This window comes from Mastomys coucha, unplaced genomic scaffold (genome assembly GCF_008632895.1).
Source record: "Mastomys coucha isolate ucsf_1 unplaced genomic scaffold, UCSF_Mcou_1 pScaffold6, whole genome shotgun sequence".
Taxonomy (NCBI): domain Eukaryota; kingdom Metazoa; phylum Chordata; class Mammalia; order Rodentia; family Muridae; genus Mastomys; species Mastomys coucha.
This window is the reverse complement of record NW_022196912.1, coordinates 70,387,476-70,408,216: the sequence shown is the minus strand read 5'-3', so window position 1 is coordinate 70,408,216 and position 20,741 is coordinate 70,387,476. Positions and strand designations below refer to the sequence as shown.

General features: G+C 40.9%; 2 protein-coding genes across 9 annotated transcripts in view; one reads left to right on the top strand and one right to left on the bottom strand.

Annotated features, from left to right (window-relative positions):
* Positions 1–14,561, top strand: part of Ralgapa1 (Ral GTPase activating protein catalytic alpha subunit 1) — a 223,021-nt gene extending 208,460 nt beyond the window's left edge. For 4 of the 8 annotated variants that reach the window (XM_031356025.1, XM_031356021.1, XM_031356024.1 and 1 more), the window contains 3 exons: positions 4,832–4,956; positions 7,793–7,795; positions 13,263–14,561. In XM_031356025.1, the coding sequence (XP_031211885.1) occupies positions 4,832–4,956; positions 7,793–7,795; positions 13,263–13,411 (277 nt within the window). In that variant the 3' untranslated portion in view covers positions 13,412–14,561. Of the gene's footprint in view, positions 1–4,831; positions 4,957–5,485; positions 5,517–7,792; positions 7,796–13,262 lie in introns of all 8 variants that reach the window. The other 4 variants (XM_031356026.1, XM_031356020.1, XM_031356023.1 and 1 more) reach the window with 3 other exon arrangements.
* A 1,674-nt stretch (positions 14,562–16,235) lies between these two features.
* On the bottom strand, positions 16,236–18,207 carry Insm2 (INSM transcriptional repressor 2). Its single transcript, XM_031356470.1, has one exon. It carries the CDS (start codon positions 18,205–18,207, stop codon positions 16,717–16,719), a length of 1,491 nt encoding a protein of 496 aa, XP_031212330.1. The 3' UTR covers positions 16,236–16,716.
* Between the last annotated feature and the right edge of the window lie 2,534 nt (positions 18,208–20,741).

Below are 20,741 nucleotides of genomic sequence, written 5' to 3'. Positions count from 1 at the left end.
AAAAAAAAAAAAGAAAATTTGTTGAGACTTAAGGTTATAACTTCTTTAAGATCAATCTCCCTTTTAGTCTAGCCTCCTTACAGTTTAATAAAATGAAAATATTTATTATTGCTTAACCTTCTTTTTCATGTTCAATTTTCTTATGTCAGAATAAATCAAGAAGCCCTCTGTACAGAGCACAATAAGAAACATTATTACAGAGTCCTGACACATGAATGTAGGTATATTTTTGGTGGATGGATGTTCACTTTGTAGCCCAAACTAGCCTAGAAGTTAAGACCTCTTGCCTCAGCTTTCTAAGTGCTAAGATTGCAGGTATGAGCAAGCATACCTGGCAACAAAGGTCTATTTCCTACCTCAGTGTTGAACACTCACCTTAGAGCAGGGCATGGTGGAGTGTACCTGCGGTTCCAGAAGATCAGTTCCTGTGCTCAGTGCTAGCTTGGGCAGGATAAAAACAGGGAAAGGAAGGAGGGGGAAGTGTAAAAATAGCACCTACCATTTACAAAGATGTGCACCAAACCTTAAACTGGACAACAATAATACACTGGCTACATTGGTTACATTGCTGACAGAGGAGCAGAATTTGTCCAGAAGAGTAAAGGAAGAGTTATTTTGAGATTTACAATTTCTAAAAACTCACTAAAGCTATTTGTACAGTTACAGTCCTTATATTTGGATATATTGCAAAGGTCATATTGTCCTTCATAAAAGTATTGGGCATACTTTAAATAAAGTTTAAGTTCAAGAAATGTGTAGCAGCATTTGTACCTCTGTAGCAATGAAAATAGATAATTCTCAGCACATATATAGGGGGACCTTTGGGCTACAGTGTGTTTATATATTCTTTAAAGCGCTAATAATGTAAATAGGAGCAGATGGTGATTTCTCTATAAACTGTAGAAAGGAGAATTCATACTTATCTTTCTAGGGCCAGGGTAAAACTGGGCTCATTTTCTTAACAGCCTGTCTTGAAATTTCAAATTAAAAGCAATTACTCAAAGGTCTACTAATGTAAACCTAATGAAGTTCAGCTTAGCTTTAAACTACTTCTTTGTGACAAAGCATGTGTAGTGCCCTTCATTATTTTCAGAATTGTAATATCCCTTCCCCTTTTCTGCTTTGCAGAAAATACAAGAACAGAGGATTAGTGGATAATTATATTGCTATGATTACAGCACCTGTGTGGGTGGGGAGGGTAGGTGTGTGGGTGGGGGGTTATTGTGTGAGTGGGTGGGGTGTGGGGATGTGTTGGGGGTAGAAGTAAGTGTGTGTTTGACAAGCCTTTTTTATATTAAAGATTCCTACCAAACATTTTACCTTGAAATGTTTTAAAATTTACAACAAACACTTCTATGAATTCAACTGAGATCTGCACTTTAAATTAAATTTAGTTCTGAATATTTGTGTTAGTTCCCCTTTTATCATTTTCCCATTTTAGCATTTTAATTTTAATCCTATTGACAACACTCATGCATAGTAGGAATATTGCTTGAGTTGTTCTCTTTTGCTACACATTGAGTTTGTGTATGCCGCTCAATTTTAAGGTACCAATAACTCTCCCCTAGAGAGCCGCCGCTTCAAAAGTCTGACTGTGTGAAGAGTATATACAGGCTTTGGATCCCAGCTACAACTGCAGATGCTGAGGCTACTCTTTAGAGCTCTCAAATCATTAGAGATGCAAAGGTGCCTGTGCTGTGGATCCAGGACTGTGCAAGTTTATCACATCTCGTAATTATGTTTTCTGATCCAAACATTGTGAAGGTGTATTGAATGTACTTATAGATTGAGTTGAGTCACCTTTATATTACTTAATTTGGCTAGAATTAACTTGAAACTATAAAGAATATTTACTTTTAGAAGGTGGGTTACTTTAGGCTATAAGAATTCACCAAGCTAACAGTACTTTCTGAAGCTAACCCACAAAAAAGAAAATTTGAGGTGGTACCCTGTGCTAATGTAGCCACAGCTTCCCTCTTAAGAACTCACTCTTTCAGGCTGGAGAGATGGCTCAGTGGTTAAGAGCACTGACTGCTCTTCCAGAGGTCCTGAGTTCAATTCCCAGCAACTACATGGTGGCTCATACCATTTGTAATGAGATCTGATGCCCTCTTCTGGTGTGTCTGAACACAGCTACAATGTACTCATATATAATAAATAAATAAATCTTTAAAAAAAAAAAAAGTACTCTTTCACATAGGCTTACACATCTCAAAGTTAAGATGCCTGTTTTCATTAATGAAGAGTTGTTGGCATTTTATTAGATGCATTATATATTTTATATAAAGTTAAAATGTTGCATATCTGGAAAACCTTCCTTTTACAGGACTGTGTGCTGTGGATTAGAGTTTCTTCCGTTTATAAACCTTTTATATAGCACAGTAGGTCACCCTTCAACATTATTCACCTAATTTTTTTTTTTTTTTTTTTTTTTTTTTTTTTTGCTTTGATGAATTTGGCACACTGGAACTATCCTCCTTGTTTTAAAAATATTAACATTTGCTTTTTTCTGCCTACCTTTTTAAATGTAAACTCTAAATATAATAAGATAAAGTAAAATATTTCATTTATAGGCCCTCTGAAAGTAGAGCATTTTCAAAGCAGGTAGGTGTCTCCACCCTACTTTTCATGAAGCATTTTATCCATTCAAGCAGACTTTTAAAAACAGCTTGTTTTGATAGCAGACTGTTCTCCTGTGGGCCTTCAGCCTTTGCTTCCTGGCAGCACCTTTGGTGCGAAAAGAGAGTGATCAATTGGGAGACTATCAGTGCCAGCATGCATAGAGTGATAAGTTAACACACCACTGGGAATTTCTAGGGCCCACCAAGATACTTCACTTCTAATGTGCTAACAAGCTCACTTTTCTACCTCTTGCCTCTTCAGTTATTTTTTTTCTCAGAAGAGCTTAGAAGTTGAGTGCATCAGGCATAATGAAAAGCTCTGTAGGAGGGAGAAGCAATAACCCCATTTTTCCCTTTTCAGCCAAATAGAAAATTAGTTTCTGGTAATACACAAAGGCCAGTATTTTTTGTACAAGGGGCACTGCTGTGAATCAAAGGACTCTATTAACTGCAGAAAATTCGGCAGCTGTGAATCTCCCCCAATGAAAAAAGTACTTTCCAACAAGTTGTGAGATATGTAGTATTATTTAGATTGAGCCGTCAGCTTCATCCTCTTCCCCTTGGAACCATAGATCTTCTTTTTAAATGTACAATGTTAGGTCTTTATGTTAAATTTGCCTCAGAAATGTCTGCACCCCTTCCATAAAATTCTTCTTCACCACCAATCATTTTAATATAACATCTTATCCTGTTGCTGTTTATTTCAGAGGAAAATTCTTTTTGAGTTCAACCACAGTGTACAGAATTGAAAATAATGAATTATAAAGAAGTAGAACCCAGGTTACTTGAATATATGATGCAAAAACATAAGTTGTAATCCAAGAAAATAGTATACAAGCCATTAAAAGGGCAAATGATCCTTCAGAGTCAAGGCGCAGTGGGTGCTCTTGACTAGCAGGCTTTTTTGCCACCTCTTAATAAACTTTTGTGAATGTTACTGGCCATGATATCACTCATTGAATTATCAGTTTAAATTATCTCCCAAATGATTTTTCCTAGTTTGAATTGTAATTCCTAGAATTATAGAACTGAAATACTGAATTGTAATTTTTAAAAGAGAATAACAAATTTTAAGATGGAAAGACTAAAATGGCTTTTGGCAGGGAGGTTGGGGAATCAATGGAGAAACCAAAACCAATGGGTGAATTTTTGCTGTCCTATTTAAATGTCTTTTCATTGTCTTTGTTTAAATGTCAACATTGCACACCAAGTACAGCAGGAAAACTTTAGACCTCAAGAAGAAACGTTAGGTGGTTTCTCAGTTCAGGAACTATACGACATGAAGTCGGCATGTGCTTTCTGCTGATAATTGTCTGCTGCTGCCTGCTGCTCTGCATTTTGACAGCCATTTCCATAGTTGCTTTCATGAACAACAGAAATATTCTCTCCCTTTCTTGCCCTTTCTGTGCTAACAGCACAATCAGACCTGCAAAAACAGGAAGCCTGGAGTGGGTTGTTCAAAAGCAACAACACTTCAAGTACTGGTTGCTTGTCAATAGTATCAGGGAATAATATGTGCTGAGAGGGAAGTACAGTCTCTCTCTGTCAGTGTCAGGGCCCTGTAGATGCTTTGTTGGACAGTACTGAGGAGTCCCGTGGACTCTTTGCAAATATTCCTGCTCGTTTCAGTGTTGTAATTGATGGGGTATTTTTTTCCCTGACACATAGATTCAGCTATGCATTTATCTTAACTGCATGGAGTTATTTGAGGATTATAGCAACAGTAGTCTTCCATTCAAAATGAGAACAATTGTTGAGAAAATATAGGGATTTTTAAAACTGAAGAAGATATGCAGGAATTTCACAGTAAGCCTTTACAAATAAAAATAAAAAAAGGAAATTTGGGACATAGTATTTTAGGCAGCAATGTAATTTTATTGAATGGATTTTGAGAGTAAATCTGCAGATGAAAGTTAATTAACAAAATAAGATGGTCCAGACTGACCAGCTAGCAGTTGAATCTTTTCTCAAAGCATTATAATAGTAAATCAGTATTATAATTATTCTCTAGTAAACTTTCTGTTAAACTATCATTTGTCATGGAGTCAAAAGAATAAACTTCCATTAAGAAATACATCTTTATACTTTAAAAGGTGGCACTTGTAGTCATATATAACACTTCACTAATGATGCACTGTTGTGGTCCTCTTAAAACGTGCTTGTTCACAATGTCCAGCGCATCTCAGTCCATCCTTAACAGAAGGAATCAGCTATGAGGAGAGAGCACGGTACCTGCAAACAATTGTCCAGCACCACTTAGAGCCAACAACATTTGAAGACTTTGCCTCACAGGTTTTCTCTCCAGCTCCCTATCATCATTTCCCTGCTGATGCAGGTAAGAGTAAAAGAAAGGGTTGGTCACTTGTCACAAACCCAAAATGCAATACCCTTTTCTTCTCAATCTTGGTTGAATAAAATTCTGATCATTGAAATATATTATTCATGACTGTTTGAGTTTGGCCTGTAAATTTAATTTGTTTTCTTTTATCTAAATGTGGTTCTTTAAATATCCAGTAATCTTCACCAGAGTACATGATCCGTATCTTACCACAGTCACTGGCTCTTGCTTTTCATGAGAATCTAAGTATCTGCAGAGGGAACTCTCAACTGCAGAGGACCAAATTTTATGGCCAAAAATATAGTGTTATCATCTCTAACTTTACAAGTAAAGCTAAACCAGTCTACATTAAAAACATATAGTACAGCAAATAATGTTGTAATATTTGAAGATTTTAAGAGGGTACTGCATTAATACATTTAACTAATTTTAAAGAAATCAGCAATAAAAATGACTCATGGCCTTCCTTTCTGTAATATCGTGCACTTCTTATGATTGTTTCATTTATTTTATTTTCCCTCTTTAGATCATTAAGTGTCAGTTCTGTTTATCTGAAGGTAAGACAAAGTGTCAACCAAAACTTCTGTCCTTCTCCCATGTCCTAGTTCAGAGTTAGCAAGCTCTTTGCTTGTAACTCAGCAGTAAGAAAACTTAACACTACCCTGGCTCATACTAAACATTTCAACAATTATCACTAAATTTTTTCCCCAGAATTGTACTAACCCAGGTCTGCATGAAACACTAACAGGGTTTGGGGTAAAGTAACTAATGGTAGGGCTCCTTGACTAGAATGAGTTACACCTTGTTGTATTGACTTTTGTTTGTTTATTTGTTTCTCAGCATGAAAAAGTAGCTCTATGGAATTGACATCATGTGTCTTTGTACTTTTGCATTGCATTCTATTGCTACCAGATATCTAAACTCATCTGTTGGGTTTTGTCTGTGTGCCTTGCACTGTACTGAGTGCCTAACATCCAGCACTGAGTGTTGTGATGCCCAAGGACAGCATAAAGAGCACACTAGGAACTGGGCCGCAGTAAACTACTTCTGATTCTTCTTACATCAGGCAGAGTTTTCATATCAGATAAATTTAAGTTCATAACACATTTTAACCTAATCTATTTTTAAATAAAATATAACTCTCAGTTGAGGTTTCATTAATGAAATTAAAACTTTCCTCCCAGTAATAATTAATTTTTCATCAGAAAAATAATTTTACCTAAGAACTTAGAAACTTTCCAAATAATATAAAAGACGTAACAGAGAAAATATGTCATGCTGGGTTAAATCTTTTGAAAATAAGATAAAAAGTATAAAATTCGCTTTCATAGATGGACACTATATAAAACTATTAAATCAGTTTTGCACTAAGATGAAAAGGTGAAAGAAGACTATCAAAGGTAGATTAATGAGCAGCGCAATGAAAATACTTAAGACTACTGGGCTCTGTCATTGTCAGTCACAGGGAATATCCCATAAGATGTAAGGTTATATTGAAGAGATAGGAATGATGCATTTGTGACCACAAGTTTCATGACCAGAAAGTACTAATAGACCACACTGGGCTTGCTGTCTGCTTCTGTGTATAAATCCTGTTCCGTTTCTATTGTTATTTACCAGCAAAAATCCTTAGTTCTTGTCATCTTAAAGTTTTCTTCCCATTCTGTGTATTTTCCTGCACATGTAGCAGATAGATGCATAGGAAGTACGTAGTATTCTGAGCTTCAGAGTCATTAGCACAGGATGTTGTTATCTCAGCCACTCAAAGCTCTGGTGACCTCATTTTTAATATATCAGTGTTCTTATGAATTTACTCAGCAAGATACATGATGTGACTATTATCTAAAAAATAAAAATGTGAATTTAAACATGGACCTAATAATGTGTTATAATTTTTTAGTTAACTTTTAAAATTGTCTCTGCCTTTAGGACCATCAGAAACTTGCACTCTGTTTTTATAACCTCTGACATATAGCTGTATGGCTGAGTATATTTTTGTAGACTTTAATAGTTATGACAAATTTTTATCAGAATAGTGTTCAGTTTAACACAATAAAAAACTATGGTCACAAAACATAGTATCTGAAGAATAATTTTCTTCCATTTATTTCACTTCATTTTCCTGTCATATTTCACCTCTTACATAGAAAACTATCTTTTAAACTTTCAGTCAAAATGAGAAACTGTGAAACAAGCCAATTTGGACTTGACTTACTTTGCAGAATCAACATAGTATAATGTTCGTTGTTGTTGTTGTTGTTGTTGTTGTTGTTGTTGTTGTTGTTGATGTTGTTGTTTTAGACAGAGTCTTACTGTGTAGCCCAGGTTAGCTTTTGAACTCTTCTGAGCACTAGGATTATAGACTTGCACCACCCAACACCCATGACTAAATTCATCTTTAATCGTAAAGTTTGTTCCATTCAGGAAATGCATTGTTGCAGTTGAGAGTCAACTTTAGATATCCTCTGTATATAAAACAATACTAGTCAATAGTAATAACCTTGAAATTAAGTTTCTTAAAAAATGATAGTCTACAGATTATATTCCTTGTAGCCAACCCTGTAATATACTTTATGTAAACTCAGTAGAGTAGTACTGAAAACTGTATTCATCAGGGACTGCAGGAATAGCCTAGTGGTGGAATGTAAACTCAGCCCTGGCTGAGCTCATGCCCTAAATGGGGAAGAAAGTGTGTGTGTGTATGTTTACATAATTCTGTCCATGTAAAACTTCCTGGTTAACAGTATCTGCTAATAGTGATGACATTTAAATCTAAAAAGATTTTTCATGTAGCTTTATTTAAATAGATATGAAAGATTTCAGTGCACCATAGTTGGTACATAAATTTTATAACCGTATTTTCTCAAAATGTACTGTCTGTGGCACTAGACTGATAACTTAAGGGAAATTATTTTCATCCCTAAGGTCATTGAGGGAAATACTGTGATGTCACACTGTGTTGATCTCCCATAACTATATTAAAACATTATTAAATTTTTCTTGACCTTTCATTTTTTTTAAAAAAGTTACTGGAAAAATTGTTTTATCTTTATCAGGCATGAATGTAAAAAATATCAAAGATACACACACGCACACACACACACACAGTACATTTCTTCTAGCTGTAAACTCAAAAACAAAGTCATTCTTGTTCCTGGCCAGATTATATGATAGTTTTAAAATATTCATATTTTCCCTAATGTTACCTTCTTTTTTCAATACTGTCCTGGGGTTTCTTTTGTAATAAAAATTATAAAGTGCTATTAAGAACATAATTCTTCTTTGCTGTGTACACAATAAATACCTAGTTTGTCTTTCTCAATTTCTGCATTAAAAATACAGCCATAATTATTCTAGTGCTATATGTTTTATTATATCAACCATAAATATTGAGTAGCATATCTAGGACTACTTGTAAGCCTCTATTACTACCTTCTTTGGGGTTATTTTTCAACAGCTTAGTTATTTAATTTTTTTAGCAGTTAAGGAGTTGACTGATAACTTTATTATCTACAGGTACAATATGTACATATAGATACATCTTTGCATATATACCACTTTTATAATTACTTTTAGAAAAACTATGATTCAGATTTTTATCTAGAGAAAAATTGTAAAAATTAATTATAAATTAATAAATTTTAAAATATAATTATTCAGATAAATTATGTCATCAAAATCAGAAAAAAAATAGGGTGCCTGTGAAGACATAGAGTGGCACCCAGCTGCCCTTACTCTAAGTCTTGCTGTTAATTCCCATGCTAGGAGTCACCTTTATAGATAGGCTGTGTGGCTGTCCATCAGCCTTTCTGAATCTTTAAGGAGGACATATCATCAGAAGTAGACAATGGTTTAGGTACTTTGAACTCGGTGTCTTTTTAATGCTATTTTAAACTTTCCTCCAAGACATTGAAATAATCTAAAAGAAAATATTTTAGCTTCTTCAGAAGATACTTGTATAAAAAAACCTAAACATTACTTATAAGTGCCAATATGAAAATCAGTTTTCTTGAGTATATTAGCCTAATCTATAAATTTGTTTGATACTTTTAAAAATCAGATTCCTGCTCAAATTTATGTGTCATTAGATTAGTCTGAACTTATAGACAGGGAAATATGTTCTACTCAGTATCTCGAACTTGGAAGTTTGGCTTTTATGTTCTCAACCAGTAGATAAAACTAACTTAAGTAACATAATTTGTGGAAATAATTACTGGGTTTTTATATAGAACATTCATTTGGATGTAAAGCTTTTGTAATAAAATAATAAAGTAATAATTGAGTGTGGGACACTGCCTACTGCAGTATGTGGATCCTTTCTTTCAGTCCTAACAGCATGTCTATGCAATTTTAAAAGGAAAAAGAAATGATACGTGGACCCACCCCTGCACACACACAGGTGGTGACGGCAGCATCTCCTGACCCTGCCTGCCTTCAGAGCTCATGCTCTCAGCACCACACTGGCCTGCAAGGCTGCTTGAATTCAGCCCCTTGCTGTTGCTGTGCGAAGAAAGGGAGGGAGGAGGGAGGCTACTCAATACCCACCATATTTACAGCCCAGAAACTGTTTGTGGGGCTCTACTTTTTCTCTTGAAAAAGTCCTTTTAAAAAGAGTTTTAGGATTGCCAAGGAAAACAGATTTGTTTTTAAATCAGATTGATCTGTTTTTAAATTGTAGTCCTGACATTCATACCACATGAAGTCAAATCAGTCTGTGCTCTACCAGTTTTCTCATTTGTCAAGAGGTAAAATGCAAGACGCCTGGACTGGTTTATTCAGATCTACGGTAATAGTTTTTGAATGGCTTAAAATGAAACCACTTGTTTATATTTCTGTACAGTTTGTTTTGAATAATATGTTGCTTCCTTTATAACAGTTTGGGGCTGACTCTATGTAATCTTAATCATTGACTGTAAACAACATTAAAGAATAGTAGGTTTATTGGGATAATCTAACCTTTAAGGTTGTATTTTATAGCACTGTCAACATAAGAGAAGATAAACCCTTTGATTTCTACAAGTTAAACCTAAATGTATGTTACAGATATTCTCCACATTGGGATGATTTTATGTCATAGGTGATCATTTTCTCCAAAAATATTTCTAGTTTCTACCCTTCCTTCCAACCCCTCATCTGTTCTGAATCAAAGTCTCCCACTTACTGTGAGCTTTTTATGGAGCTGTACTTACTTTGTACCTGTTACACACCAGTCTCTGCTACACACTCATTAATCTCCACAGCTTAACAAGGTAATTATTGTTGTCTCCGTTTCACAAATAAGAAAATTACTACAGTCAGCCTGCCTAAGTAAATAACTAATAAAGCAAGAGATGGGCCAGCAAAATGGCTCAGCAGATAAGGTGCTTGCCACCAAGCCAGACAACCTGAGATGATTCGCCAGGAACCACATGGTAGAGGTTAGGAACTGACTCACACGCTATCTTCTGACTTCCACACATGCATCATGACATCCACATGTGCAGGGGGTTGAGGGGTGGAGAGAGAATGGATAGATAGATAGATAGATAGATAGATAGATAGATAGATAGATAGATAGATAGATAGATAGACAGATAGACAGACAGATAGTCAGTCAATAGATAATTATTATTATAATAAAGCAAGAGACCAGAAGCCCCTGACCCCATTCTAACACATTCCCATTGTGGTTTGTCTAATTGAAGATAATTTCAAAGTTAAAATATTTTAAAGACTTTATTAGCCAATAACTTTAGGAAGTTTGAAAGTGGTCATGTTTGTCAGAAGATAATACAGACCAAACTAAATTAAATTTTAAAAAGAAAAGCACTTATATTTCCACTTAGTGCCTCCCAAAGTCATCTCCATAATATCATCTATGATAGTTTATGGTAATCAGCATGCAGTATATACCAACTTGTACAGTCAAATGTAGACACAGTCTGTGGAGTACTATGGAGTCAAGGTTCATGTGTGGCAATAGGAGCCCTAGGTGCTTTTTAAGCTACCCTGGAAGATGCGGAATGATTAACTCAGTAATATCTTCATGACTCATATGGTGTAAATCAATAATTAGGAAGAATAGAATATAATAGGAAATGGCAAGTGTGACTGTATTCTTTACAAACCCAAAACTTAGGCCTGCCTCCTGAGAGCTGTTATGGAGTGTGGCAGGGCTGAGGATATTCCACATGTGTCATTTGCAGGAGTGTAAGCATGAGACCTATACCGGCTCTGCCTCTGCATTTCATTTTAATTCCATGAAATTTAGTCATTCTAATGTGGCTATAACTGCCTCATCACACAGTGCCTATCTAGAGGTCTTATGATCAAATTGTGAGACAATAAGAAAGACATAGAATTTGAAGAACATATTTTCTAACTAGAGAAGCAGGATGTGCAACCACTACCCAAAAGATCAGCTTTCTTTTTTGTTGTCTAAAAGTAATGAAAGAACAGTACTTCTCACTGTCAAACTGCCTTCAAGACTTAAAGAGTTTCAACCAGTGAGAACAGCTCCAAAGATTCTTTACTCTAGGACTGGGTTGGAGGAGTAAGAACTGCGTGAATAGAGATTCTTCACTGGGATGCTTGAAAGCAGTACTCTTGAGGAGAACAGGATCCTGTCACATGGCCACTCTATCCAAGGTGGGAGCAGCTCACCAGGCGTGGCTCAGCACTTGAATATGGCTAGTGTAGGAGGGAATTTGAATTCTTCATTTTAATTACATGAAGTTTAAACATTTTAATATGGCTGATATCCTATTACACTGTCTTTCTGAAGATCTTATGACTGAGGTGTAAGACAGTATCAGTGCAGTGAACACATTAGACAGTAGATGTTTCTCGGCTCTCTCACAGACTTTTTTTCCTGTTCTCTTTCCTATTTGAACTTGTTTTGTTAGTTGGTAAGTATGGCATCTGAACTTGCGGGCACTGGCCATTGTGGAGCATCGCCACCCTAACTCATTGCATGCCAGTTGTGCTCATAATAGAAACCTGGTTGTTCTCTGTTGCTCGGGTAACTAGCGCCTGCAGTCTCCCTCATGTCTGTCTCTTGTCTGCTCTTTTGTTCTCCACTCTGCTCGCTCCTGCATTTCTCCCTTCACAGCAGAAAGGCATGCACTGCTAGTTCTGTTCTTCCAAACCTCCACTAGAGACACTGCCCTCGAGGTAACAGCCCTGGGAGGGAAGACCTCCTCACACAGCAGCACCTGTTCTGCACCAGGAAGCCAAGCTACTACTCCTCGGTGGCTTTTCTAAGCCTTGTGCCAGGTTTCACTAAATGAATTGTGGATGTATAGTCTCTGAATAGTCTAGGCTGCATTACTGTGCCCCAACTCAGATCATTGGGAAGAGTAAGCATAAACAAAAATACTTCTTGCTTTATTTAATAGGCCAGCCTCATCTCAGTTAGAAAGATTTTAAAGAAGAGACTTTGGGCAGGCCATACACCAGTCCGAATGACAAGTTAGTTTCCATTATAAATGTGTATTTGTCCCTAAGTGTAATTGTACCATTTAGTCTTTAAAAGTACTTTGGAGAATTCCTTGGGTGGGATATATTCTTAAGATATCTCAGTAGGAACTGTACAAGGAGTACATTTTTTTCTTTTACAAATATGCATAGCTTCAGTTTAAGCATAAGTATTTCATTATGTAGAAACACTAGCATAATTATTCCCAAGCCCAAAGTATCAGTGATGCTCTGAAAGAACTGCCCTGTAAGTGAAACAGGATTTTCCTATTTTGAATGTGTTTTGTCAATTTAAAATTGTGAATCTACTAATTCTATTGCTAGCTATTAACGTCTAAGCTAATCAACACAAAAGCAGATGTCTAGAGACATTTTCTGAAGTCAGTTTGTCTTTTCTTTTTAGCTTTCAAGTGAAAATTCCTATTATTTTTCCCTCTCCCAAGAATTTGTCTCCTCCTTCTGTAGCCTACTTAAGTACATAGCATGGCCTCCTAAGGAACTTCCTGTTTGGAGCCTGCGTGTGGTCCTCTCTGGCTGTCCTTCTCTCCTCCTGTGCCCTTCCCTGCATGTCAGTGCTGCTTTGGATTCCTGTTCTCTCAGGCCCAAAGATTTCTTACTTCCAGTTGCTTTTTCCAGGGCACTATGATTGGTGCTTTCTTTAATATGATGGCATGAGTCACCAGATCACAGGGTTTTAGTAAGCTTTGGGAAACAGCAAGTCTGGGACTTAATTTTTTTTACCTCTAAAGTCCTCATGAAGGGTTGGGATCCTGCTTCAGATTAGCAGCAGAAAGGTTCTTATGGTGTGAGAAGCTGAAGAATACTAATGTGCTCACTCTTTCCTGCAGGATCCTACCCAGAGATTCCACCCAGTGACGCTCCCACAGCAGCACAGGTAGATGGGGCTGACCTGGCCTCTCCCATGTCTCCTCGAACTAGCAAAAGCCGCATGTCCATGAAGCTGCGTCGGTCCTCTGGCTCAGCCAATAAATCCTAAGGAGACAAACAGCCTGGCAATGATCAGCAGTAGTGTTAACTCTTTCAGGCCTCGCATGTTTGCCATAACACTCATGCTCCTTCCTGTGCATTTATTTGAGAAAACACTGGACTTAAAGTAATTTTCAACTTACTATTTTAAATTTGGACTATTTATTTAATTCAGTTTTTTTCCACACTCCAAGCTGCCATATTTTGAGGGTTGAGTTTTATTCCATGCTTCACGTTCCTAGATAATCATGTCTAAGTGGTGTTACTTTCAAGTTCGTGATGAATGTTGAGCCAAAATATAATTGGACAGATAGTCTTGTGTTATTTATTGTGCCTCATTACAACTTTATGATTCAGTAAATACATAGTTTTTGCTAATTTTTTGGCGGTGCTGGGAATGGAAGCCAGCATCCCAAGCATGCTAGGCAAGCACACTGTCCTTCACAGCCCAGTCCTACAAATTTAAGTTAATGGAAGCATTTATAAAGCTAGAGCAAAGCTGCACATCTGTTTGTTACGCAGGCTGTATACAGAATGTTTCTGTTACAAACAGAAGCACTCTTTAACATTTTCTTCCCAAGTCGGTGTCTCATTTCTTAGCAGTGCAAATGATGGCATAGCATACTCAATAACCAGGAAAACCACCACTGAACTTTGATTTCTGTGTTGCTTCCAAACAACTTTGTTCTGCTTCTTTAGGTGGCCTCACTCTTAAATGTTATTCTGTTGTGAGGCTGTGGTCCCCAGCTTTCCCTGGTGTGTCTGTGTACTTTCTTAAGTACCAAAAGATAAGGTGATGGAGAAAAGGGTGGAAAACTTTCTTTGCTCAAATTATGTGTATTGTTAAAAAGCAATGGAACATGACCCACAAGTCTAAGTTAAATATAATATTTTAGTACTAAACTTGGCTGCAGGTGCAGGTTGGTATGCACCCCACCTCCTGAAGTCTTTCCTGTAGTAAATAAGTGGCCTCCTTTTGTTTAACATGGGCATCTCCTAAGGAAATGTAGCATGACTGATACCAACTGCATGTGTAAATATATCATCCTGATAAACCACAAAATATAAATTATGTATCATTCATGTAGTGTCTACAGATTTGTAATGGGACAAAAAGATGACATGGTATTTAATAAAACAAAATAAAAATATTCTTCACACTTCCTGTCCATGATCGTATTCTATTGTGTGTATTTTCAAACACTGGGAGCTGTAACATACCCCTGTGGTATCTTAGCTAATCATGAAAAGTAAAGAAATGAGTTCTCAACAACAGGAGCGCGTTTCTCAGGACCCCCACCATCAGTGCAAGCACTCCCTAAGGACCAAAAGCAATGTGACCATCTCTTGGCATTTGACATTTTACATTATTGGTGTTTTTAAATATATTTTCGGGAATAGAACTTTTTTTCTAAGCAAATATTAGAGTTCCTGTGCACTTTTTATGAAAATTAATGCTTATAAGTAAAAATAATCAAATGAGTACAGGCAGCCTGTTGGAATGTGATTAAACATTGTAGAGAGTTTCCCCCACAGCCAACAGGAAGAACTTTTCAAAGGAAAATCAAATTTAACTCCTTACATATTTCTATTGGATTGATAACTGGTAACAAGATAGAGAGAAAATGCTGACTTGAAACAGTGAAACTAACTAGCACTACTTATTTAATTCCTCTCATCTCCAGGTAACACTGTTGAGTAGACTAAAAAAAAAGAAAAAGAAAAAAGAAAAAGCCTTCTGTTCTCTGTTGCATTCATTGTGGGGTGTTCTACAGAGTTAAAAAAAAAAAAAAAAAAACCTTCATATTCTCTCTTCCATGGAACTGCTGTAGTATGCAGCTAGCCTTCAAAGGAGGACTTCCCATTGCAGTTCAGCACCATTATATTCATTTGCAAGCTATACTATCTCCTGCCTTTGTATTCTGTCAGAATAGGTCCCTCGGAATCTAAAGGAAAATACTGGGGAGGTAAGAAATGTGTCTTTAAAAAGTAACACTGTATTCAGTCATTTCTTAAGACAATAAAACAAGCATAGTCTACATACATTTATTTTACAGAACCGTTTTTACAAATCTATTTGTTAAAGAGCACTCTCTGCCAGTGTCCCAGACTCTGGCTATCGAGGGAATAGTTACAGAATACACATTGAATATGATTTACAAAAAGAAATTCAAAGGTTACTCCTGAAAATAAAATATATAATATTGAGTGAATTACCATTCAGTTCATGATGGATTGCAGGTGTTAACATCTCCCTTAGGTCGAACAGTTTATGATGTAATATGCAGCAGATTTACAGCATAACCATTACATAACAAGTGAAATCTTGCTATAAAAACATTCACACTTTAGGAATGAGTATTGTATTTTTTAAAAGTTATGTAAAGAAAAATTTTAAGTAGCTCCTCCTAATGCATCACGTAAAATAGTAAACTTCAGAGAGCACACCAACTCCTTCTCATTAAGCAACACCTTCCCTGCCTCCAAAGCCTAATTTAAAAGAAGGAACTAATACATTCAATTAAGGAAAGAAAGTTCCAGGGACATTATCACACCAGACAGCAACATCCTCAGATTTCCTGTCCATTTATGCGGGTCGGAGTCTTCCTTCCCTTCAGGTTTGACATCAGTCACATAGCTTGATTCACAGAATATACAAGGCAAAAAGAAGAAGGAGAAGGGGAATAGGAAGGAGGAGGAGGAGGAGGAAGAGGAGGAGGAGGAGGAAGAGGAGGAGGAGGAGGAGGAGGAGGAGAAGAAGAAGAAGAAGAAGAAGAAGAAGAAGAAGAAGAAGAAGAAGAAGAAGAAGAAGAAGAAGAAGAAGAAGAAGAAGAAGAAGAAGAAGAAGAAGAAGAAGGAAAGAAAGAAAGAAGAAGAAAATCTGGCCCTATTGAGACAGAAACGACATAAATGCCTGTGGTGGCAAAAGAAATAAACATTGGTGACTACCACTTTAGGCAGAACCTTGTGTAGACAGACTTGTAGGCGTTCACTGCGATTTTCCATAGGAACTACAAACCCAAGAGGGATCCATTAGGGTCTCCAGCGTTTTAAGGAAGGGAAAATTCTATTTTAGTGGAAATGAGGACTTGAAGCTGTCAGCGTTGACTGTGAATTTGTATGCCAAGTACATACCTGCTCTAGAGAGGGGGTTTTACATCTTGTTGCCCTCTCCTCGGGCAGATCATGACTGTAAGAGTTTTAAAAGGGAAGGCATGGGAAGGAAACTGGAAATTGCAAGATGAAGAAAGCCCCACAGGAGTTCCCGTATTGTTTTCTCCAAGCTATTCTTGAAATCTCAACAGGCCTCTGTCCTCAACAGCCAGGCCTCAGTGGCATCTGCAGCAGCAGCACTTGCCGGCTTTCGGAGGGGTGGCACTTATTGATGTGCCGGGTCAAGCCGGGGGAGCTAAAAAAAGTGGACGGGCAGTACTTGCAGGAGAAAATCTGCTGAGCGCTATCATCGGATGCCCCTCCGGGGCCCGCTTCCGAAGGAGCCCCGACCAAGGCGGGCAGTAGCAGCTCCTCGCGGACAGCGTGCCATAGCCGGTGCTTCTCTCGGATATCCGCGGACGGGAAGTGCGCCCCGCAAAGCGGGCACGCAAAGGTGAGTGGGACCGTGCGCTCCGAGCCAAAACCCGGGGTTGGTGCACGGGCCGAGCCCGTCTCATGGGTGCCCAGGTGCTTGCGCAGATAGGCTTGGCGACGGAACTTTTTGTGACAATACGGACACACGAAGACCTCGGTTGCCGCTCCTGCGGTGGCACCGCTCGGCCCGGGCCCGTGGCGCCCTAGAATCACCTCGGGGTAGGGAGCCTGCGGGGGTCGCGCGGCCTCCGGGTGCACTAGAGCCTGTAGGCCGGGGCGCGCGGCGCTGTCCCGGTGCTGACCGTCCCCGGAGCTGTCCGGGGCCTGCGGGTGCTGATCGTCGGTCCGCGGCACGCGGCCGTTCTCCTTGCCCGCTGCCAGGGAAGGGTCCGGAGGGGTCAGAGGCGCGTGGAGAGGTTTACTCGCGGCGCAGGCAGGCGTGGGACGTGGCTTGTGCCAGCGGCGGTGGGAGGCGAGGTTCGCGGGGCAGCTGAAGACCTTGTCGCACTCGGGACAGCGGTACTCGACGCGCACGATGCGGGAGCAACGGTGCTGAGCCAGAGCGAAGGGGTCCGCGTACTGCTGCTTACACAGCTGGCAGATGAATTCCCCCAGCGGTGTGCGGACGCCGCCCAGAGCCCGTGCCGGCGCCCCGGGCTCCTCCTCTTTGATCTTCAGACCCAGCACCGGGGACGTGGTCACCTCATCTGCGAAGCTCAGCCTCCTCACCGCCTTAGGTTTCCTGACGGCTGCGGGCGCCGAGGCGCAGCCCGGGGCACCCTTCCCGCGGCGAGGGAGGCCATGCGGGGCCGGCACGGGGACGGGGACGGGGACTGGGACGGATACAGGGACCCGCGGCGGCACCAACTGCTCCCCCGAGGTCGCGGCCGCGGGCGCCGCAGAGCAGAAGGCGGTGGCGCTGGGGAAGGACTCCGCCGAGACCGGCGAGCGCAGGCAGCGCTCCAGGAACGCGCGGCGCAGCTCGGGGCCAGCCGGCCTCGCGGGGCTGGGGCCAGGACCGTCGCCGCCACCCGCGCCCCACTCGGCGCCGTCCTGCGGGGGTGCGAGGCAGAGGGACCCCAACAGCCCTCGACCGGGCTCCTCCGGCGAGGGTTGCGCCGCCAGGGGACCCGGAGGAGGGAAAAGCGGTTCGACCAGGCGCGCGCGGTAGGAGCTGCCCGAGCGCTTGGTTCGCTTCACCAGGAAGCCCCTCGGCATGGTGGCTCGGGTGCCCGGGCGAGCCCCGGAGCTAGGAGGGCTGGACAGAGCCGGGCATGCGGCCGCCCGCTTTATAGCTGAGACGCCGGGCCGGGTCGGGCCGGGCCTCTCGGGCTGCGCGGGCCAATCAGGAGTGGGAGCGGGTCCCGGGGCGGGGCCTCCGCCCGGCCCAGCGCCCCGACTGAGACGCGGGAAGACGAGCGGGCACGACGGGGCCTGGGACGCCCAGTGCAGCGTCCGGGAACCTCGCGCTGGGGAGCCAGGAGCCACCAGCCCGCCACGCGCCGGGAGCCGACCGGGCCCGCGCCTGGGCGTCGCGCTTAAAGGCTCGGCCGCCTCGGGAGGACGGTGGAGGGACGGCCGCCGCGCCAGGGCGGGAATCCGCGCGGGAACGGGTTAAAGTCCCTCTGCTAGGACTGAGCTGATGAGAAGCTGCGAGCGAACTGCAGGGCGGCTAAATCCACCGCCCTGTGCCTACACTTGACGGCGGGAGCACGTCTGCCATCCAGTATCGATCGGAACTGCGCGCTTCTGTGATACTATGAGAATTCATCTGGGGAGAAGAGCTCTCGGCGCCGCAGATCGTGCGTGCTGCCAAACCTCGGGAGCTCAGGACGCTGCACGGTTCGGGCGCCGAGCTCTTGGCTGATAAGTGTCCCCTCCCCTGGGGAAGAGGAGTGGGGAGGGGAAGGGATCTAATTTTCGACTGTCCTCACATAAAGTGGTTTCTCTGTTCACACTTTCCACTTAAGCTACCCAGAGACATGACTTAATGCCTAACTGGCCTGTTTAGCATGGAGGAGATTGAGTGAAAAATGCTGGTGGAATCGGCATTACATCTGCTTCCCTGTACATGACAAGAGACACTCTGCAAAAGATGTGCAGTACACCAACTCAACAGATTGTCCTCTGGGCCCCTTGCCACCAGCCGGGCACTTCGTTGTTGTAGTTAAGAACCTGAAGAGATTTGTAAGTTCGTAGTACTAACTGAACGGTGAATTAATTAGCCGTATTCGACAGAGGTACCATATCAGCCTTTATAACAAAACCCATGCAATGTGAGAAGAAGAAAGGGAAAGAACCGTGCTCGGGGCTCCTCCATAGACTGGACTAAAAGAAGACTCAGTTAAAGTGCAATGCAGGCTGAGTCCATCATCAGTGAACTAATTTTCCGTGGAGGACAGTGTTTAAGGAAAGGGAGATGAAGGTTTATTTATCTCTGGTTATGCTTAAGCATGCATGTACACACACACACCTGAAAACAAGTTTCACAAAATAATGACCAAATACGCTGGATTCCTTGGTTTTCTGTCCAGTCCTGCTGTACTTTAAGGACTGGATTAAGCCCAGAAGTTACGATGCTTTCCATTAAACAGTGTGGAGCCGTGTGCAGTAAGTGTGAGATTTTACAGTCAAAATTCCTATCCCGAATCATTAAAATGCTAAGGTGCTAAGTAGGTTGATAAGCTCAGTTTCCCACGCTGGTCATTTCTGCTATGTCAGTGTCCTAGGGCCTGACTTCTCACTCAAATCCATCTCATTCTACCCCTTGCCCTGGAGGCTTTCTCCTTGAAGCAAAGAATATTGGCACTCACAAAAAGGGACCTAGCATGGCTGCCCTCCAAAAGATCCAACAAGCAGCTGAAAGAGTTAGATGCAGATGTCTGCACCCAACCAATGGACAGAAGCTGCTGACCCCTGTGGTTGAATTAGGGAAGGCTGAAAGAAGCTGAGGAGAAGGGCGATCCTGTAGGACCCCTGAGATCTCTCAAACACTGGGTCACCAAACAGACAGTGTACACCAGCTGATATGAGGCCCCCAACACATATACAGCAGAGGACTGCTGAGTCTGTGTTCATTCAGAGATGATGCACCTAACCGTCAAGAGACTGGAGGCCCCAGGGAGTTTAGAGGTCAAGTGGGGTGGGGGAGTGGGGACATCCACGTGGAGACAGGATGAGGAGATGGAGGATGTGGAGCAGTCAGAGGGTGGGTCTGGGGAGGGGGCCAGGGAATGGAATATGGAGTATAAACAATAAATTACTTTAATAATAATAAGAAAGAATATTTGCTCATGTTTTCCACCAGATCCAGTACTGCTCCCCCACCCTCTTCAAGAACAACCTTCCTGGAAAACAACACAACAGAGTACATATGGATTTTTTTTTCAATTCTTAACCTACAACTTTGCAGAAAATATGGATAAAGAAATCTGTTTGCCACAATATTACTGGGGATTGTAAATAAGCTGAGATTACGTTGAGGAGCTCATCTCTTCTGAAGATGATTAGTTAGCCATCAGCATCAGACATAACTCAGAGCACATCATGACACTAGACATAAGCCCCAGGGTGTGAAGGTGCCTGTGCACTGCAGAGCTCAGTGATGAGGGAATGAAATGCATGCATCAGCGGAAGGAAATGCTGTGGAAATGTTGTGATGTTCATCCACTTCATAAGAATTTTAATGGTTTTTGCTGGTTGGAGTTTTTAGGTCTTTTAAGTACCCTGCAAAAAGTATACATGACTCTGGT